A 21,004-nucleotide genomic window follows, 5' to 3' on the forward strand; every position below is an offset into this window, starting at 1 on the left:
ACTGAATCTCTCGCCGGATCTTCTCAGTGGGTCGCGTTTCCGGTCCGGTGGTATATTCTGCAAAGCACTGCTCTTGCTAGGGCCAGTGTTAGCAACATTTCCCGTTTTAACCCCGTTTTAACCCCGTGAACTCACCTACATGTTAGGGTGAAGCTGAAATAGCTTCTCAAGGCTATCAGCATAAGTAAAAAAAAAGAGCGTAATACAAAAACAATTTAGATAAATTCCTTAATACCCTGTACATTCACTTGTTTCAGTTTCCGACTCAATATTAACAACCAAGACATTTGAAAATTTCAAATATTATGCATTAAAATAGCTCGCCCCACCAGATATAGCTTGAGGAGGGAAATTAATAAGTGCTTATTATCATCTGCTTACCGCGACGGTGGTTCTTGGACGAGTTCCAGCAAGTAAGGTAATAACATAAACGGCTTTTATAACTTATACTATGCGATAATACTGTCTCATGTTAGCTAGTTTCCAGTAGCATTGTAGTAGGCAATCTAGTTTCCAAATGTATAAATGATTTATTTAATTCGTGGCCTAAAGGATAAGACGTCCGGTGCATTCGTATATAGCGATGCACCGGTGTTCGAATCCCGCAGGCAGGTACAATTTTTCTAATGAAATACGTACTTGACAAATGTTCACGATTGACTTCCACGGTCAAGGTTCAAGGAATAGCATCGTTTAATAAAAATCAAAACCACAAAATTATAATTTGCGTAATTATTGGTGGTAGGATCTCTTATCTCTCCTGTGAGTCCGCACGGGTAGGTACTACCACCCTGCCTATTTCTGCCGTGAAGCACTAATGCGTTTCGGTTTTTAGGGTGGGGCAGCCGTCGTAACTATACTGAGACTTATATTTCAATGTGCGTGGCGCATTTACGTTATAGATGTCTATGGGCTCCAGTAACCACTTAAAACCAGTTTGGCTGTGAGATCGTCCACCCATCTAAGCAATAAAAAAATAAAAATAAACCTGCTACCAGTATAATAGTTACAGCATTGGGTAAACAAGCTCGCTTAGTTTAGTTGAATCCGTTGGAATCCTACACTGCAGAGCCGTAACATTGAACAAACAATAGCATTTCAGCGGAGAATTGAAAACGTCTGCATAGAAATTGCTATTTTATATGAAGGAAGTTTACGATAGAGAAATCAACTGAAGGTTTCAACGAAGAAATTTCTACGGACCTCAATTTATGAATTTGGCATATTCCATACATACATATAAATGCGAAATACCGTCCGTTTGACGAAATATCCGAAATTATTTATGTAACGCAGCGTTCCGTTTCGCGGGGCAACAGTAGCCAAAGGGATTCAGGTCCGTGCCGCGACGACCCGCCCCGCGCTACCCGCGCCCGCGCATCTATTGCATCAATTGCACCCCCAATTAGTGCGCGCCAGACTTTGAAGTGGAATACACGCGTCCCCGGTCGATACCGGAACTGACAACCCAAGAGTCTCATGCCAGTCGGGCACCTAACATTAAATTTAGTTATTGCAGTCACGGACCTTGAGATATCTGTCTGAACTGTTGTATATTTTGGGAATGACTGCCTCTCACATTTCAACATGAACAATCAATAATTTTCTACCAAAAACAGATTGTACGACAAAACACGGACCTATTTAATAACGGTTTTTTAACCTATTTTATAACAATTACAGTAGCTATCTGTTAAAAACGTCGATATTTCAATTACTTTTAAGAATATAACATATTATTCAGATGCTTTAAGGTCACGAGCATTGGAACTAACGACTCTCCTGAAAACAAATAAATATTACAGCGCGTGACATTTTTAATGAAAACCAATTAATTTTGAGAGTTGTAGTTTATTCTGTTATTTTGATAACTATTAATCTTTTGTATTCTACTAAATGGTGATTTTAATTAAGAGTGGGTAGCACCGAACGGAGTTGCGTCTGTCATGGCGGACGAACGTCAAGACATTCCATTCTCCTGTTGACAGCGGTCGCGCGTGGCTCTAATTATTATTGTAATCCCTGACTGTTTAAGCAATTTAACCGCCTGTATAATTAATATAGTGATTAGTCAAGACTACGGTCTATATATTTCAGCGTTTCCTGAAGTTTAACACCCACCAAGCATTCCTGTACTGACGAGATCACGAATCAAAATTCATTTGGCACAGTCCGGCCACCCGAAGCCTGATACATATAATAAATGAAATTAAAATCACCCCTGCAATATATGAAATCATCGTTTATATAGTTTTATAGTAGCTATACATTCGCTTTCAAATCGTTTCTGTTCTAATGTAATTTTACTGAAAGCATTTGGCGGTGATTTGAATTCACGAATGTCTTATAAATTCTCCGAATGTCTTAGTGCTTAATTACAAGTCTTAGAAGTGATCGCGTCAAGCTTAAGCATTAAGTAATTTTTTGAAATAAATGAAAAAAATATTTATTGAATTCTGGTAACAACATTAAATTTAATAATTTATACATAGAATACATTAATAAACTAGCTTATGCCTGCGACTTCGTCAGCGCGGAATTACTTTGGCATAAGGCAAAAATTTACCCGTGACTTCATTTACGTAGTAAATGAAAATATTTTTGAATAATAGAATGTTAAGGAGCGATTTAAAGTACCAAAATCATCTTCATAAAAACACCTTCACAAATAATCACATTTATTTTAGAACAAATTTGGTTAGCATAAAAACGTTATAGTGAGCCAACCTTAAAATATACACATATGCTGTCGCGGACTTTTTTTTAGAACTTTTAAAGGGGAACAATTATGTCATACCTTATTTTAGAGAAACTTTAACCGTTTCCGCAGCGCACGCAGCGGAAGCCCTCAAAAGGGAAAAAACCCCGATTTTGAAAAATTCTTTACTAGTGTTTCGCTTGTATTTATTGGTCTTCGCGTGATGTTATATAGCCTATATATAGCCTTCCTGAATAAATGAGGTATCTAACACTGAAAGAATTGTTCAAATCAGACCAGTAGTTCCGGGATTAGCGCGTTCAACCAAACAAACAAACTTTTCAGCTTTATAATATTAGTATAGATACAAAGTTTCGTCACAATAGGACGACTGATTTGGTTGGATGACGCATAGGCGCCATGGAGGACAAACTTATAAAGACAAGATATTTTGTATTTATACAGAAAATTAAACCACACTTTGCGTGGGTAATTAAATTTAAAAAAAATATTTATGCTTTATTCAAATTATATAAAATGGGTTTTGTCAAATTCGAAAAATAAAACAACTTTAGTAATTTTCAGTAGTACATTCATTATGTAATTTGTACACACTCTAGATTATCATAAAAAATAGAATACAACATTTTATTTCTACTAAACATTGTCAGTTCGCGACATACAAGTAATAATTTGTTTCAGTCGTCTAATTTATAATTATCTATATATTCTTTTTGTAAATTTAATTTGTTTTTCAAAAATAATAATAATCATCTCAATACCGTGAAAAATAAATTCTAGAATAATAATAACATTATATCGAAATAGCTAATTATAAATTTATCGATTACCACGATGACGTTTTAGAAATCGATTTTTTTTAATCGGGTTTATTGCGTGACACAGAGTGACGTATATAAATAGAGTGGATCGGCAAATGAGTCCTTACCTGATGCGATATGTTAATGTACCCGGTAATCGTTGAGGTCGTCAGTTCCGCGACGTATAGACAAAAGGTTAAAGTGTACATTTTTTTTGTATCAGTTGTTTAGCGCCCTTGAAATAGCAACGCTTGATTGACGCAGTTGACGCCGAGCAGAATTGGAACTCGTCGGAGTTTATATCAATCGAAACTAATCAAAACTATTAAAATCTCGGACTGAGTATTTTAATTTAATGATTACGACGGTAGTCAGAATAATTTTGAAATTTCAACGAATAACATTTCAGTGGTGCGTAACTGAAATAAATATATATTCGAATTTAGATAATAATCGAATGGAAACAATAAACGTGAGATTAAATCGTAAAAGTACTTTTAATTGTGTCCACGCGAAAATCGAAGGAAATGAAGTTGGATTAACGAAGTTAATTAAATCGATTTTATTAAAATCGAATAAAATAATCGTAGGTGATATTAATGATTCCCGATTGCAAAATTGAGGAGATTCATTCTGCCACGTCATTTTTATGTGAAATTTAGAGGGTTGTGTTTTTTGGTTGAGACAGTTGTGAAAACAGACTAAAATATCCTGAACACGCCTTCATTAGCTTGGCAAGTGTGTTCGAATGTAATGGGATCTGAGAAGGTTATTGTCACGGGCTTTAAGACGTCCGCATTTAAAAATTGTAGGTAAATTAAATAGTGATGACGTTACGTTAACCCCTGGAATAGCCTCATAGGGTACCAACGAATAGGTAAGGAAAAAAGATACATTAATTTTATAAATTCGCGCCAATATCCTGACCAGGATGTTAGGGCGAACATAATATCTAATTAACAGGATAATTAAAAAAAAAAAACTCCTTTTTAATTCGGTTGTTTCAGTATGTTTTTTAAGGTTTTAAATTACATAAAAAATATATTTTTTTAGAATTATTACAAAAGCCCTGCTTTAGTTGTGGGTACGCGGAGTTACAATAGCTTTTTCATTCGAATATGGAAGCTTTTGTTTAACCGTCAACTCTTCATGTATTGTATCGATTCATTAATTAGCTTTTATCTAGGATAGCTCCGTAATACGAGTACATACCGGCTTTGAGCAAGATTTAAATCAAATTCAAATTTAAATTCTCCGAGACGAGATATTGATATTTTAACGTCACATTTTCACTTTTTTTACTAAATTAAATATAAACATTTGAATTTGACACCTAATTTTAATTACCAATTAAAAAGTCTGTAACAAAATAAATAAATTATGTATCTAATAATCAAATTTCCAGATCCGAGGTTCTGTTCTAGTATTTCTTATTCATTTATCAAAAAAAAAAAAAAAACAAACAAACAAAAATCCCAAACATTTCCTTATTAATTTCCCTTATCTTATTATCTATATAAAAAAAAAAAACTTGAAAATTAAATTATAGGAATACATTGAAGTTTATGGTTTGGATATTAATAATCTAATACGGGCAAACGGGCTTGCGGTTCCCATGGGCATCAACGTGTGAGCTGCTACCAAAAGACAGGTTCGAAGTCTTATTTTTATTGTATAACGGCTGTCCGACCCACCCCAGTAACAACATCCATTCTAAGCAGGACTCTCTACTTTCGGTTCCTCTACAGTTTTCTTCTCATCGATGTCGATGACCTGTTCTTTCTTCGGTGGACTCCTTTGGAAACCTTGGAGGCTTGCGTTGATCAGGCATTCGACGTAAGAAGGGGGCTTCTCTGAGATACCAGTGGCCCTTTCCAAGCGCAGTGCTTTTGTGTATTTCTGAATGATTGTAATGAAGACAATGGCGATGACTGAAAATAAAAGAAAAAAACATTTTCTACGGTTGAAGAAAATATGAAATCAGCGGGTAGTTAATATATGCTTTTTTTTTGCTTAGATGTGTGGACAAGCTCACAGCCCACCTGATGTTACAACGTAAATGCGTCACACACCTTGAGATATAAGTTCCAAGGTTTCAGTATAGTTACAACGGCTGCCCCACCCTTCAAACCGAAACGCATTACTGTTTCACGGCAGAAATAGGCGGGACGGTGGTACCTACCTGACTCACAAGATGTCAATTATAATTTTTGCGGGTTTGATTTTTATTACACGATGTTGTTCCTTCACCGTGGAAGTCAATCGTGAACATTTGTTAAGTACGAAATTGTTCGACAATTAGATAAATATTTGTAGCGGTAAAAGTATTCAATAAACAGTTTATGTAAACGTAGGTATCCGAATCTATTTGTATATTTTTAAATTTTATCCTCAAAATTTCCGATACGGTTTTCCTTTTAGATATCTAAGAATTGAAAGAAACGTGATGACTGTATGATAGGAACACGATTTCGCTATTTGGTTTTATTCCTAAATATAGAACGTGTGTCTCTGTCATGATATTTTAATATTAGTTTTGAAGGAAACAGTGTGAGCTCTCCTGGCTTCGTGCTATAATAGGAACGCCTCGAACAAACGGTGAGAATTTTCTAAATTAATCTGGTTTGAATTTGGAAATCATTAATATAAATAATTCCTCAATGGATTCGTTTGTCATTTGCTTATTGCTTAGTAAACATTTTTTTTTATTGCTTAGATGAGTGGACGATCTCACAGCCCACCTGGTGTGTTAAGTGGTAACTGGAGCCCACAGACATATACAACGTAAATGCGCCACCCACCTTGAGATATAAGTTCTAACGTCTCAAGTATAGTTACAACGGCTGCCCCACCCTTCAAACCGAAACGCATTACTGCTTCACGGCGGAAATAGGCAGAGTGGTGGTACCCACCCATGCGGGCTCACAAGAGGTCCTACCACCAGTGAAAACCGGTGATTGTTTGTGTGCTACTAGTAAAATCTGTTACTATAGATATTGCAGGGTTAATGAGACTACCTACCTACAACTACGAGTAAGGAGGATCATCTGAGTGTAATAAAAATATCCGCTGAAAGAGGGCAAACTTTTTTATTGCCCTTGTTGGCAGACGAGCATACGGTCCAGCTGATGGTGTGTGGTTACCGTCGCCCATGAACTTCAGCGATGCCAGAGACAGAGCCAAGCCCCTGCCTAACGTTAAGGTGGCGCCATTGTAGCAAGTGGAAAGATTTAAAAAACAGCACCATAGACTATTAAAGTACCATACTAGATTAAGGAACGAAATGCTTCCTACGTAAATAGTAATAAAAATAAATAATTGAGATACTGCATATTTTTTAACTACACAACTAACAAAAATATCGATTTTTTCAACCCAGCACACTTTACTCTGTTTAAAACTGGTATACTCATATCATTTCCATTTCCTACACTAGCACCATTTCGGTGAGTCTTCCAAAAATGACTTGCTGTTTATAGATGGACAGTATTTCAACTTGTCCCTTATACCAGATGATCCTCCTTACTTACTACCCTCCATAATTAGAAGTAAGGCTGAGGTGACCGTTCCAAATGTTTGCCCCAGCAATCTGTTCTAGGTATAAAAGTGGAGTTGGCTTTTGAACTTGCAGAGTTGCAAATTGCGGCATCAGCTATCGACATTTAGGCCCGTCAGCGCAAAAGTGGTCTAAGCTTACCATAGTTAGTATGGAGGCAATTAGGTTTAAATTTTCATGAATTTGAATTTGAGTAGGCAAAAAAATAATACGCGCAAAAATAATGTTTAAAAAGCTATCTGTTATCTACTGGTGAAACTATGGATAGGCCGGTTTTGCATCCAAATTTATTATATTTTAAATAAATTCCAATATACCAATTATATCCAATAATATAAGCTTGAATATAGAAATTGGTGGGTTACGCCACTTTTGCGCTGATGGCCTCATTTATAATCCTACTTAAATCTTTATAGTTTAAAAACTAATTCGTACTTACATATGTCAAGGAGTTTCAGGAACCAGTAAGTTTCATTTCCGAATATATCGAAGAAATGCGGTTGGTATCCGAAATAAATGATTTGCATCACGACCTTTACTATGGAGAGGCTGAGGAACATTCGCATCGGTTCGGGATTTCTCTGGAAAAAATGTATTTTGATCAGGTACCGATTCTACTCTGGATGGGTTTAAATTAAATGTACTATTCACAGACAAACAGTTAATTGGCACTATGTCCGCTGTTCCTTTGCCGACTTTTGTTTTTTGTAAACTTTCTAGGCTTTTTTTTTTAATTTATTGACGAGTTTTGGTGTTCTCATTGTTTAGTTTTAGAATAACCGCTTTTTCTTTCTTTCAAAATCTAATCATTCACTGAATAGATTTAAAACTTGGGGTGTCAGTGCATACGTATATCATGGCCAAAACACTTGGGATATCCAAATTAAACCTGTCGTATTTATAAGCGTCAGATTCCAATTGAGGACCCAAATTAGGGAAAGAAGGTGGACGGAGTTAGACAGGCCGTCTTTCTCATTCAGCAACATGCAGTCCAGAATGTTTGGCTGAGGCCAGAACCAGGAACTAGGACGGTCACTTGTCTCTTCAATTGACATCACACTAAATATGGGAGAATTTACGCTTCCTACTTAGAACACCCGGTTGATGTTTTGATGCCACCCTATTTCAAAGTGCATGCATTTCATATCCTGTGGAAAAACTTTACTTATTCCGTTGCGGATAAAAGATATATTTTAAATTACTAACCTTATATAATGCTCCCAAATAGGACACGACAATCCTCAACCAAATCAGATTAATGAGAAAATTGAGGATGTCAACCAGGTATACGTGGAGAATACCGGGATAGCATCTGGGCTCTGCGATAATCGATGTGTACTCAACATACATATTGTACTGACGCCTAAATGTCCCCGGGAATGGGTAGAAGCCGTGGGTTCCGAGGTTTAGAACCAGGAGTAAAGGCTCCACAACCGCCCAGGGTATAGCGCTGAACTGTAAAAACAGAAGGTTCTTTATTTCAAATCCAAACCTCATCCATCTTAAGCCGTAATTTATGGCTGGCGCATCGAAATATGAAGGATCTTAAACACTATCCTGTTTTGTTCTGTAATAGAAAAAGGTGCTGCCAATTTTCCATCACACTGTCTACGGTATACCTTTTTAGAAAATCTTATTAGTCCCCTAAATTATCTTCCTTATTTCCTAATTAGATCTTTTCTAGGTAGCCTTATAAAGAGAGAAATTATTTCGTATAAAGAATTCGAATATTAGACAAATTGCCTAATCATACTACCAGAGGATGATATAATGTCAAACTGCATGTATGATAAGAAGAAGCATTCGAAGTCTATTGATTTTCAAGCAATCTTCTATTTGAGATAGAGCGTCAATCTTTCCTTCGAAGAATCTATCAACCTGAACATCTTTTGTTCCTAATCTAATATATCAAAGCGAATGTTTATAGGTTTGTTTGTTCGTGTTCTGTGAACGTTGTTATTCTTGTCAAATTTTGGTCTTTATATGGCTGTCCGTCGACATTTCTAGAAGCATTTCGTAGCTCGGTAGTATAGTCAAAGACATTGATATCATTAAGAATAGTGAAGTGATAGTGAATTGTGAAGTGATTGACGGACTATACTTAAAAAATGACAATAGCGTAATTAAATCACAAAATGAATCTCTCTTCCGAGGTTGCAATTTCTCTCGTACAAAAATGAGACTTTCAACGCTGGTGGTAAGGTTTAAACTACGATGTACAGACTTGCATGTGTACCAGTATCCAATTCTGCCGTGAGGCATTCGTGGTTTCAACAGCCGTTATAGAATAAAATTGATAATGCCCACTGAGTTTCTCGTCGGATCTTCTCTGTGGGTCGTGTTCGATCCGGTGGTAGATTCTGCGAAGCACTGCTCTTGCTAGGGCCAGTTTTAGCAACACCTCCTGGTTTAAGCCCCGAGAGCTTACCTACACGCTAGGGTATCGCTGATATAGCCTCTCAAAACTATCACTATAAGAGGTAAGGTTAAAAATGTATCTCTAGTTATACTACCGTAATGCCTAACCTACCTAATAAACTTGAGCTTATAGCAATAAGGAGGATAACTCCAAAAAAAATTCTTTAAAGTACCGTAATTAATTTCATGGAAAAACATACCTTATCGTAATTAACGTCGCACTGGAAGCCATCAGTGACAATAGCAACTGTCAGCAAATGAAACGCTATATCCAAGACACAAGACACCTGGAAGCAAAACAATCATGCGTTTCCGTTTATTGTTTGATACTAAGAACATTGTGAATTGACACCGTTTGTTCATGTTTCTATGAATTTTTGTGTTCACAAGAAACGCGACTTGGAGTAGCGGTAAAATAAAATTTATTTCAGTAACGTACCCGCTAGTTAATTGTATGTATGTATGTAATATATTTACACTTTCATTTAAACCATGCCCCGCTTTATATAAACATAGCTCATACATTATTAAATTAGGATATATTAATCGAATTCATTTACGTAAATGGTTACAACGTATTTAACAAGTGTTTTTTTTAATAAACTTTTAAATTTAGTACGTGTAGGCTCACGTCTTATGTACTCGGGTAAACTATTGAGTAAGTATGGAACTCGTTTTTTTAACGTTCTATCTCCATAGTAATGTACCATGTACGATGTACTCCATTGTACCATGGATATTTCAAATTTACTTTTGGACATTGACTTGTACCAGTTTTATGTTGCACCAAATTAGTGCTGATACAGCTAATGTCTAGAATGGAGTCTTAACCAGAACTATAGCCATCGCCATATGATCAGATTAAGACGACTTTGGACTCCAGCATCAATGTCGCTATCCACTGCGCGGAGGACAGGCAGGAATGGAGGTGTGCTAACAAAAGTGCTCCGTAAAGATCACGACCCTCAGCACTGGGGAACACGACGCACGGAGGCGGGTGGCCATCGAATTAGGATTTAACAATTACTATAAATACAGTATAGACGCATTACTGGGTTTCGGTTTGAAGGGCTGGGCAACAGTTGTAACTATACTGAGATCTTAGAACTCATATCTCAAGAGTGGCGTATTTACGTTGTAGATGTCTATGGGCTCTGGTAACCATTTAGCACCAGGTGGGCTGTGAGCTCGTCCACCCATCTAAGCAATAAAAAAAGAAGAAAAAAAGCGAAATGTTTCCACAACCGGGTCTAGAGTGTTAAGACACCTGCTCTAGCAATTGGTGTACTGTTTTTGTACTCCTTGTGGTTATACGGAATTGCTATGGAGTTATTACTGCCCATTTAGTGTAATCTTGTCTATATTGTGGAGATAAAGCCCAGTAGTTTGACTCTTGCGATTTTTTGTGTGGTAAATTTTATTTTACACTTTTTTTTAAAATATAGAATAGGGATAAAACATTGAGTACAGAAGTACAATGCGCAATCGTATAGCTAAGAGCGATCACTTCCAAACAACCATTAGGTGGTCAAGAATTATCTCAGGAAATAAATTTATCGTGGCATACGTATCGGTACTACGGTAATGAATAAACAATTTGTATATGTAAATATATCAAATTTTACATAAGTACTTATGATAAATGCAATATTATTATATTGTATTCAGAAATAAATTCGATTTAATAGTTTGTAAACAGCGTACCTGCGTGCTATCAGTTCTAACCTATGGCTGCGAAACCTGGGCTCTCACCAAAGCGCAAAGCAAAAAATTAGAATCATGCCAGACAGCTATGGAGAGAAGCATGCTGGATTTAAGAAAATCAGACAGAGTAGGTACGAAACAAAGTCATTAGAGGTCGCACTAATATACAAAATGTTTCGACTAGAATTCGGAAACTAAAATGGCAATGGACAGGCCATACAATAAGAGGCATCGAAAAATGTAACAAAAGCATAGTGTTTTGGTACCCTAGAGATAGAAAAAGGAAACGAGGCAGACAGATTCGGAGGTGGGAAGACGAGATAAAGACGGTAGCAGGAAAACTATGGACAAGGAAAGCTCTAAGCCGAGTAGAGTGGAAAGAAATGGAGGAGGCCTTTGCCAAAGTTGGGCAAACAGACCAAGTTGTTGATGTCATCGACTCGGCAGAGTCGTTAATTTAAGTTTATATAACGGCCGTCTGGTGTAGTGGTAAGTGACATGGTCACTACACAAGGGGGTCGCGGGTTCGAATCCCGCCAAGGGAAGATATTTGTATGATAAATATAAAAATGTCTTTTCCAGGGCTATGGATGTATATTAAATATATGTATGTGTATAATAAAAATATTACATTTATTTTCGTTATCTGGTACCTGTAACACAAGTTCTTTACGAACTTACCACGGGACCAGTTAACGTGGCGTGATTGTTAGTAAATATTTATTATTATTATTATTGTTTGTAAATATCCTTTGCGTCTGAATAAAGGTTTTTATTATTATTATTTAAACAGCATATTACATTACTCTCGTAACAAAATTAGTGACATTAGATTCATTTATAAAATTAATTCCATGAACTCACCAAATGCAGATAAGCGATGACGAAACATATAGTGCGTAATTTAATTCCACAGCACATGTTAGTGACGTGTAGAACCATTGTGAGACTGAAACGAAATAAAATTATCTTTTAGTCTAGTTTTTTTTTTTTATTGCTTAGATGGGTGGACGAGCTCACAGCCCGCCTGGTGTTAATAGGTTACTGGAGCCCATAGACATCCACAACGTAAATACGCTACACACCTTGAGATATAAGTTCTAAGGTCTCATCAGTATAGTGGTACCGGCTGCCCCACCCTTCAAACCGAAACGTATTACTGCTTGACGGCAGAAATAGGCGGGGCCAAGAAATTGCCATGCAAATGTGTCATTGCAATTCTAATATAGACTGCACATGTAGATTTAGAGTAGAGAAGAACATTAAGTCGTTGTAACACGGTGCACTTGTGCAAATCCACAGTAATTGATTTAAGTACGGATGACGCAGCAATTGATCGAATTTACGAACGCCCACAAAAATAAAAGTCATATGTCGCTCAGTGCACTCTGCTTTTGACCCAACAACCAATTAAAAATTCCTTCATTAAAATTCATCAATTCTAAAGGCCAAAGGTAATGGTCAAGTCGGATATCTGTTATCCGAAAATTGCACCCACATAAGTGTGTATTTTTTTTTTTTTGGAGTTTACTCCTTTAGAATCGATTTACATATATAGGCCCGGGGTATGAAAATTATGGGGACCAAAATCGTACTAGCATGTCACACGAAATGCGTTATGCGCCTGATTGGCTCCTGATTGCGTGATGCGTGCGCGCGCCAATCAAAATCGTACTAGCATGTCACACGAAATGCGTTATGCGCCTGATTGGCTCCTGATTGCGTGATGCGTGCGCGCGCCAATCAAAATCGTACTAGCATGTCACACGAAATGCGTTATGCGCCTGATTGGCTCCTGATTGCGTGATGCGTGCGCGCGCCAATCAGGAGCCAACGCGCGGCCGCGTTATCGCAGGTGACGCCGGGCTGCTGCGCCGGCAGTCCGCCACAAAGCCTCGTACTGATCGCGCGTTTCTCTCATTATTGTATTTTCATATATTTGTTAGTCGTTTGTTTTGTGTCTCGTTAATTTGTTAATAATCTGTAGTGTATCGTGTTGTCGTAATATAGAACTATTTCTCGTATTGTTTCGTTTAATTTTTTATATCCAGTAAACTCCAGTCGTGCGTCGGAGCGGACACACACACTTTTTTTTTTCATGTATACTCGGTCTGTAATTTGGGATATTTAGATCCGTTATTCAAAGCAATCTCTATGATCACGAGTCTGTAATATTCTCGTTAAGTTTGGTCAATTCATTGTGCTTAGTCGTATTGTTGAAACTATTCACGGACCATCTCTCGTAAGATCATGGTACTGTGACCGAAATATTCCCTGATTTGGCCGTAACAACTGCACCAAATTTCGTCCCAACAAATTGAAGCACAGAGGAAAAACATACTTATAATTTTTTGTTTCCAAGTTTGTTAAGTCCAAATTCTTGAGAGCTCTGTTTTGGTAGTTTGCTTAAACTGTCTGAAACTATCTTTGACTGGCCGTTTGACGTTCACAGGGTTCATTACTATAAAATTTTCCCTTAGTAATAATGAGAAAAATGCCGCAAAGGATGAGTTTTTTTAATGTAAACTTGATCGGGATTCCGCTAAATGTCACGGATGACATAATGCCATTACCAGCATCGTATTGTGGTTTTACCAAAGAGCTCGACCGTTCACGGACAGTCCCATTTCCTACAAAAAATGATAGCAATGAAAAACAATAAATTATTTATCAACGCGATAATAGTCCAGACTGTACGTGGTCCTCGTAATTAATAAAACCGCGGAGCCCGTCTCGTTTAGTACATAGTTACTCAGTGGGTCGCGTTTCCGATCCGGTGGTAGATTCTGCGAAGCGTGGCTCTTGCTAGGGTTCGTGTTAGCAACGTCGTCAGGTTTGAGCCCCGTGAGCTCACCTACTAGTTAAGGTTACGCTGAAATAGCCTCTCAAGGCTATCGGTTCAGATGCGACAAAAAAAAACACAGTTAATTTTATCGCATTCTAAAAATTTAGATAATTTGATAATAAAAAAAATAAAGAAAAAAAAATAACCGTTTTGTACAAATAAAAATGAGAATTTCATCAATGTAGTCGAATTTAGTTAATATGCATTATTCAGGACAACTCAATAACTACTGGTAAGATCTTGATAAAATTTAAATCGGAAGTACGGCTCTCGTAGAAAAAGGTTCTGAGGTAAAACACACATAGAAAATATAATCAAATTGATAAGACTTCTTTTTTGAAGACGGTTAAAAAGACTAGACACTTCAGTTCTTTTCCGAGTCAAGAGAGGGCTATGATTTTTCCCCTCCGGTTTAATGTGCAGGGGACCGGTTCTCGGTTGGGGTCAGGGTCTTAGTGTAATTGATGCCGGTGACTGTGTTGACGAGTGTTGATGACCATGCGAGAATGCGGGAATTGTAGTAGCCGAAGTTCTTGATTGTTCCGTCGCAGGTCCCCAGTGTGGGAAGATATACGACAAAGGGAAGATCTTCCACCGATCGGATGATATTTGCTCGGTAGACCGACGGTCTGAATGTTGTTGTTCGGAACTTGTATATATGCTTGCCTATCTTGGAAATGTCGTAAGCGAGATTCAGGCATATCTGTTCTGTGATGGCTACCGCCACAACGTCTTAATTCCTAATGTTTCGAAAGTGCATCGGGAAAGAGTGGATGCACGTTGACTCAAATCGTTAGAGAATATGCGCAGAAGAGATCTAGCAGATTTGAAGAAGAAGCAGAGACATCGTTTGTAACCTTACCAGTGATGGCTAGTAAACATGAATACGACAGACTCAACAGGATTTAGAATATGAATAGGTAATATGTACTATTTCCTGGTTTAATGAGTTGTATATTTATTAGAACGTTATCATTGTAAATTGACGGTATAAAGGTATATATGTATAAGAATGCGTGACTCAATGCGCGTCGCACTCCGTGTAGTTACATTAAAGTTTCTTGGCTGATTCAATTATCATCCATTCGATCCCACATCTGGCAAAAATTCGTGTGACCAATAGTTTGTTTGCTTTTAGTCTGGGCGCTTGGTATCTATAGGTTCAACCGTTTATAAATATGGCTCTAGTTCCCATAGTACAGATTACTGCGTGATTGGTGCGACTTTTTATTACTTATTTATCTTGGGGCCAATAATGTGTGTGAGTAGGAACAACTGATCAGTATTCTTGTGTATAAAAGTTGTGCCACGGCCTCCTAGATTCCGCGCTGGAGTTGCTTTTTTTCCTACTTATGCTGGAATAGCTTTGAAAAGCAGTTTGAAGCTGTAAACAATTAGCAAGCAATTGTTTAATCATAAAATATATCAAAAGTTTGTGAGGTAGTAAGTTTATTTTGTCCTAAATTAATATTCGTGCTTCTTAAAATTGTTTTTGCATATTATGCTATTCTAATTGAACATTTCAGGATACAGGACTATTCAGATATATTGAAGACTTTCTTGCTGATTTGAAATCTTCTTCCGTTTCTTGCCTTTATCCCACATCCTATAGGGATGCTATAATGTAGTATGTTCTCATGTCATGCTGCCTAGGTATTTGACATTTGAGTTTTACGACCGGCTTGCCTGACGTCACTCTCTTTGGTTGGTTAGTTTTCCTCGTATCCATTACGACATGCCTTTAGGAGATATTTTTTCTGTTTCTTCCTTTGGTGTTCCTTTTATTTCATCGGCTTTGGGTTCTATTGTAATGCATTATTATTAGAAAAAAGATACCAAATAATAAAAATATTACATTCAGCCGTTTTTTCTGCATTTAAACAATAATATAGAGCTTATTTGAAATATTTTAAGAACGTTTATTTTGGTCTTATATTGCTCTATTAAATTTCGGTCCAAATCTAGCTAGGAATATTAATTAATCTCTGGCTCAAGAAGTTACAAACGAAATTTATTAAGAGCACAACGTTGCTGTTTCAAATCAACGTTGGAGCACATTAAAATGCCTTGGTTAATCTGTGTACATTACTGCTTCAGCATCAGTACTGGACTTTTTTGCGGGAACGCGAGAAGTGAAGTTGCGTGTTTTGTTTTATTTAGTGTTTCTTCAGGCTTAAATGTGTAATAACGGTGGTTTTATTAACTGTTTAATATCTGTGAAACTGCATAAATGTGAGAAAATGAATCAGATGCTGGACGTAACTTCTCGGGATCCTCCAAAAAGTTCACTGAAACAATCTCAGTAAATAAATAACCACCATTTTACTGAGATTATATTTCATCCCATATCATCTTATCTTTATTTCATTTCATTTCACTCCATAATGGCATTTTTCATAAAAATAAGAATATAAATTAAAATAAGACATGACTTAAAGGTCTTAGTTACCAGGTCATAAAATCCCTAAAAAAAGTATCGGTACTATGGTTTAATTTTAGTTTTACACTGCAATTCTCGTCGTATGGTATTTTTACTACTTCTAAAACATTTATAATTTGACCACACCAATATATTTCCATTGGACGTTCTGTGGTTTGCTGGTTTCCGTTCATTAATGCCATTGGGTTAAGAGCCGACACGCATTGATTAATATAATTTCTAATTAAAACTTATTTATATAAAAAAACAACCGACTTCAACTAATTAAAGTGTGAATATCATTGATGCTATGATGAAGTTAGTAAAATCTGTATTATTAAGGATTTACTCAAAAACAACTGGTTAGATTTCATTACAAATGACACAACATGGGAATACAAGCATTCGAATAAATAAAAATAAAAAAATCATCAAAATTGATTCAAAATACCTACCCAAAAAAAAAACAGAGTCGAATTGAGATCAACTTCCGTTTTTTTTTTATATTTATTGCTTAGGTGAGTGGACGAGCTCACAGCCCACCCAGTTTTAAGATGTTACTGGAGCCCATTGACATCTACAACGTAAATGCGCCACCCACCATGAGATATAAGTTCTAAGGTCTCAGTACAGTTACAACGGCTGCCAACAGTATAGTTACAGTTGCTCAGTATAGTTACAACGGTTTCCTAGAATTCTGTTAAATATAAAAAAAGACTTCATTAAAAACACAACAAACAAAATACGCACCTTTGTTAACTTTAATGTCGTATTTTTTGTAGTGTATTTAATACAAAACTCCTATAGAAGTAATTTTGATGTAATATCTATTTAATAACACAGATATAAAAGTATACGGAAAAAATATAGCTCCCTCTTTGTTCTGAAGTCAGTAAAGGATTATAATTAGGTACTATTGCGTCATCGAAGTATGGATGGGACACCTTTTTGTATGAATGAGGGATTACTGGTGGCCCAGAGACCTTTGCCAACAGGATAGGTAGGCGAGCAAAGGCTCAGCCAGATTTTGAAACCAGTGAAAGGATACCGCAAATACATACAACTGAGAAATCAAAACAAAGTCAAGGACTAACTGTGACAGACAAAGATATGCCAAAATTTTTGAAAACGGTACGACGCTAATGTTTCTTGAAAAGACATACCAACACCCTGAATTACATTTCGTGTGCTGCGATACTAAGTGCATTAAATATTGCACACATCGTATTTTTAGAACTACCTTCAACATTTATTTATTATTTGAGTGTCTTAGCGCCTGCCTACCAAATAGCTAAAGTTTTAAATTAAACCGTCGTAGTGACATTGCCAATGTTATTGATCATCTGTCTTAGTAACTCCAACAAAACAATCAACATCACGTCGGTCAGTGTACTTTCACCGAGCCATTGCATGATGCAAGAACATTTTATTAAATTTGTCAAATGAAATGATTCACCGACACATGTATCGTATTTAAGGTTGCGAATTTGTTTGCACTAGAATATGGATGATCGATATTCATCGATGTTGAATAAACATCGATGTTTAGGTGCAAAAAATCGATGTTTTAACATATGAAGAAAATGTAAATTGTGAAGTGTGATGTTGGAGTAAAGTCCAATAATTAAACGCCCGCTTGTAATCCGTAAAACGTAGTTTTAACTAGTAAACACGTATAAGAAATAAAATAGACAGTTTTATTTCCTACCAAAAACATCAATGTTTTTAGACATCAATGTTTTGCTGTCCATGTTTATCGTACATCGATACTTTTAAATCGATGTTTTTATCGATACCAATTTCGATCATCCCTACTCTAGAATAAGATAATGTTTCTCTACAGATACTTAAATTGAATAATTTCTTAAGTATTCTTGTTAATGTAATTTTGATGAATTTATATTCTGGGTAATTTCAAATGTAAGGTACCTACGTAGGTACATACGTATACACGTTGTTATTGATATAATGGCACCAAAATATATTGCCATTATAAATACATCGAAAAATTAACGAATTGTCAATACAAACATGGTTTTAGCTACATGAACCCAGTTATAAAGTGGTCACTGAAATCCACATACCTATACAAACTTCACTTTAGATAACACTACCAAGTTTGAGTCTCAACCATTTCCAAACCGGACTGACTGACTGCTTTTAGGCAATATAAGAAGCATGGGTCTGTCAATCTTAGAGAGCATAAACTAGAACCATAAATATACTAATAATAATACCTACTTATAGCGCATTGTGGTCCACAGAAATCCACCAGAATTCCACTTATTTCTATCACGAAGCAGTTATGTGTCTTCGGTTTGAATGTTGGAACAGCAGTTATAAGAAGCCATTGACTTTGAATTCATCTTTCAAAGCGATAATCATTTTGTGTCTGTGTTATTAAGTGGTTATTATTCACTTTTACAAAGAGTATATAATCACTACGTTATCACTTATATACCCGCAGGAGGGGAGAGCTCGTTCGCCCGTAGAGACAAAAATGATAAATGTTTTATGCAATAATAAATAAGTATTTTGAATGAAACGATTGCTTCTGATTATTCTTTTGAGTTTCACCAAGAATGTTGGCGAACTCACGGCTCAGCCGTGAGAGGGTAGGAGACGTTCCTAGGAACTATTCGAGCGCCGCCCAGGTTGAAGTGTTTCTGTTCTAAATTTACATAACAAAAAAACCATAGTTAGTTTTTGTATGATTCATTACGCGATCTGTCAGTACGCTGACTCATTCTAAGTTTGTTAATAAACATATTTTATAGAGTTAAATTTTCATTTATTCGGATGTTTTTTCTGCCTGCTTGTGACGCACTCGATCGTAATGTGACAAAAAAGATTTGATACTACTAGTACCGGTACAATAAGGTTGTGGAGTTCATTTCAGTGTACTAGAATGGAAGAAATTGTTTCTGAACATACCTACCTAATACTAACACGAACTATAATAACATTAGATTTTGAGCTCGTCCACCTACCTATGTAATAAAAATAAAAAAGATAAAATACTAATGTTTTTTCTGATTGATATTACTTAATGTATTTAAATGGCATTCCAATGACCACAAGTATTTAGTACAAAGAGCGTAAACTTACCGTCACGAATGAAATAAAAGAAAACAAAAAGGCAATAAAACAACATGCACGACCAATCGCTATAGATTTTCTAGATAGAATTTGTAAAATACCTACACGTTTCCAATTGAAAGAACTGCACGCAATTCACCACACACACACCACAATAATAGTTTTATTGTTAATTGGATATACAAATCTAAGCACACAGAAATTTAGCTAGCCAAATTATTTATTTTCGTAAATTTTTAACAGGAAGTTTGCGTTGTTCGACACCACCACACGAGAAACCGGTTCGCGTAATAACTAACGAACGAATGCCGCCACGATATGCGCGTGAGCACAGCTGCAGTGTACAACGTTTGCGTGTGTAACTTGCGCTACAAGCACTGTGCTTCTGTGTGCGTGTATGTCGCAGTCAAACAGACAAATTAGCTAATTTACAACAAATACAAATTAATTATCCTTAGTGCGCAGTGTTTTAAGAGTTCGTTTTTATTCTTTTATTCTATTGGTAATTTGATTCCTTCCATTGATTCCTTCTTGCTATTTTGAATAATCTAGGGCGTGTAATTCGTTTCCAAATTATTCTTTTTCACCTGATGATTGTCTGGAAGAGATCGCTCTTAGCAATAAGTCCACCAATTGTACTTTTTTGTATTTAATATTTCGCATTGTTTATTTTTTTGGAGCATAATAAAGAATACTTTCTCTCTCCCTCTCTCTCTCTCTCTAGGGTGGCATTTCGTATTGACATTTTTAATGTCTGTCAAAAGGGTGCAATATTCTTATTCATTAATAATCACGCTTTATTTGTGTCTGAGGATGTGTAAGGGCAGTCGCTTAAGGCCAAATGTACTTTAATGAACTCGTCTGGAGATATAGAACAATAAATTACTAATATTGATACTTTTTCGAGCAAAATATTTCAATAAACAATTTTTGTCTAACTAGTATTTTCTCAAAATATCTAACTATAATTATTACATGTAACATAACCTTCTTGGAAAGCCCCGCTCGCCAATTCACTAACATACACCAAGTACAAGGAAGTCTGTATAAATCGTTTTATTTACAATACATTGCCGATTTACAGATGATTAACTGTCACCCTCAAAATATAATGGATCCTTTACTTATGAAGTTACTGTTTTACAACATTAGCCATTGGGAATTTAATTTAAATATGGCTGGCATTAAATTTGATATTCAAATAAAATTTATGAAGAAAATGGAATTTAATTTTAAAATTCAGTAATTTGTTTTAGTGGTTAATTTTTTGTTTTCACTACATTTGGATCCTTTTCATCAATCAATATGGTCACTATAAAAATACGTGTAATTATGGAATACCAGTTCCTTTTTTTATGATTGAAAGATTACTGGTGGCCCGGAGGCCTTTCCAGTTTCACCAGGACAGGTGGGCGAGCAAAGGCTCAGCCAGGAGGGGTGGGAT

The 21,004-nt window shown here is 36.2% G+C and overlaps 1 protein-coding gene across 1 annotated transcript; it reads right to left on the reverse strand.

The window, feature by feature from the left end:
• Positions 1–3,276: 3,276 nt before the first annotated feature.
• Positions 3,277–19,920, reverse strand: LOC114250571 (uncharacterized). The gene is made up of 6 exons (XM_028184485.2): positions 19,666–19,920; positions 12,062–12,146; positions 9,694–9,780; positions 8,282–8,530; positions 7,515–7,656; positions 3,277–5,450 (listed from the first exon to the last, which is right to left on the reverse strand). The coding sequence occupies exons 2-6, from the start codon at positions 12,137–12,139 to the stop codon at positions 5,233–5,235; spliced, it is 774 nt and encodes a 257-aa protein (XP_028040286.2). The 5' UTR covers positions 12,140–12,146; positions 19,666–19,920; the 3' UTR covers positions 3,277–5,232.
• Between the last annotated feature and the right edge of the window lie 1,084 nt (positions 19,921–21,004).

This window comes from Bombyx mandarina, chromosome 07, assembly GCF_030267445.1.
Source record: "Bombyx mandarina strain Sakado chromosome 07, ASM3026744v2".
Classification (NCBI taxonomy): domain Eukaryota; kingdom Metazoa; phylum Arthropoda; class Insecta; order Lepidoptera; family Bombycidae; genus Bombyx; species Bombyx mandarina.

What these genes read in the sequence shown, in the direction of transcription:
- LOC114250571 (XM_028184485.2), bottom strand. Translation starts at nt 12,139, where the DNA reads ATGGTTCTACACGTCACTAACATGTGCTGTGGAATTAAATTACGCACT. An exon ending in GCGACGTTAATTACGATAAG is followed by an intron (nt 8,531 to 9,693) that starts GTATGTTTTTCC and finishes CTGTTTTTACAG; the next exon opens with TTCAGCGCTATACCCTGGGC. An exon ending in CCTGAAACTCCTTGACATAT is followed by an intron (nt 5,451 to 7,514) that starts GTAAGTACGAAT and finishes TTTTATTTTCAG; the next exon opens with TCATCGCCATTGTCTTCATT.